We start from the raw sequence: 1,773 nt of genomic DNA, 5'->3' as shown, positions 1-1,773 counted from the left end.
ATTAGAATCTTCAGCGTCAGTTTTCAGTGAGAATACAGAAGAAGCCAATGATTGTAAATCACCTATGTATAAAACAAAACAAACTGCAGAGGAATGCAAGTGCTGCAGGTTTGCAAAAGATGATACACACTTTACTAAGGAAGAAGATGTAAACATCTCACCAAGTCATCTGGAAAGTGTTTTACACAATACCTTCTCAATAAGATCTAACATTGTACAAAACAAAAATGACTCTATTGATGAGACCCTAGAAGATTCAATTGGCATCCATGCTTCATTCTCTAAATCTAACATTCATCTTTCAGATGTAGATTTTACTCCTTCAAGCAGAGAAAAAGAAACTAGAAATACATTGACGAACATTTCAGAAAACCACATTAATCACTCATGCCAAGCAAATGCTTCCTTCAGCCCACCAAACAAATGCCAAGCAAATGCTTCCTTCAGCCCACCAAACATTTACAAGCATAGTAATGGCAGGATATTTGAATGCCTGGATGAGTTTTCATCACCAGAGCCAAGTGACCAAAAGAGTACTGTGCATCTGAATCCAAATTCCAGAATGGAGAACAGAGAGAAATCTTTAGATAAAACAGAAAGAATTGGCAAAAATGTGGAAAGACTTGTAAGAGAAGCATGCACCCATAATGTGGCATCTAAGTCATTGCCTTTTCTCCATGTTCAAAGCAAAGATGGTCACACCACTCTTCAATGGCCTACAGAACTTCTGCTTTTTACAAAAACAGAACCATGTATCTCTTATGGCTGCAACCCACTATATTTTGATTTTAAGCTTTCTCGGAATGTAAAGAATTCCCATAATTCAGAGGACTTAAAACCAGAATTGGGTAAGGAACTCCTGAAAAGGAAGACTAAAATAGAGAGCCAAGTCTCAGGTTTAATCAAAGATCAACAAAAATTGATCCCAGAGGATAATCAGTCTCTAAAACCAAAGATGATGATAGCTAAACCAGATTGGGAAAATTTCCAGAGAAAATATGATTTAGGCTACAACGATTCTGAGCCAAGTAAAGATGAGCATAATTTTATTCCAAATGATTTGGAAATGGAAAATCCTGAAGTGCCTGCTTACCTTGATACATCTCTAAAGAATTGCTTAGGAACCAGTAATAATAATGGTAATGAACTTATGGAATCTTCAAGGGCCCACTGGAAAAGCTGCAGAAGGTTACTTCTAAATGATGCAAATGAGAGCCTATCTTTTCCTCCTTATATTTCTAGGACTAAAACACATAAACCAATTCCTTGCAATCCTCCTGCAGGGTTTGAAGATGAAAACCAATTCAACTGGAATTCTAATTGTTGTACAGTAGAAGATCATAGTGACCATCAAAACGACTTCAGTGTAATTTTGAATAGTAACCACATCAGCATGACAAGTAGTATTTCTGGATGTGGAAACCGAAGTTACAGGAGAAGCTCTCCAAAGTCATCTCTGACTGGACGTTCTAACTCTTTAGATACATCCCCTAGCAGCATGTCCAGGTTGAGAAGTAGCTGTTCAAGTCATAGGTATGATAGTAATGGCAGAGATAATTGGCTCTACTTTTGTAAAAAAGAACACAGCTCAGTTGAAGGGCACAAACGGAAATGCAGAAAGCGCAACTGCTTCTACTTGTCTGATGAGATAGCAAAGGGCAACCGAATGCAGTCAGAAACACAGAAAGAGAGGAACTGCAAATTGTGGGAGTCATTTAAAAATGAAAAATATTCAAAACATAGATATTGTCACTGCAGAGAACGACATAAACC

The 1,773-nt window shown here is 37.5% G+C and overlaps 1 protein-coding gene across 1 annotated transcript; it reads left to right on the top strand.

The window, feature by feature from the left end:
- Window positions 1-7: 7 nt before the first annotated feature.
- Window positions 8-1,768, top strand: LOC103253191 (zinc finger protein 804B-like; the record flags this gene model as incomplete). Its single annotated transcript, XM_008051624.1, has 1 exon — window positions 8-1,768. A coding segment is annotated over one exon (1,761 nt), but the record flags the coding sequence as incomplete, so codon positions are not given.
- Window positions 1,769-1,773: the final 5 nt, after the last annotated feature.

This window comes from Carlito syrichta, unplaced genomic scaffold (assembly GCF_000164805.1).
Source record: "Carlito syrichta isolate Samal-C Ts95f unplaced genomic scaffold, Tarsius_syrichta-2.0.1 Scaffold66857, whole genome shotgun sequence".
In the NCBI taxonomy this organism is placed as follows: Eukaryota; Metazoa; Chordata; class Mammalia; order Primates; family Tarsiidae; genus Carlito; species Carlito syrichta.
The sequence above is the reverse complement of the archived record's forward strand: the minus strand, read 5'-3'. Positions and strand labels throughout refer to the sequence as shown.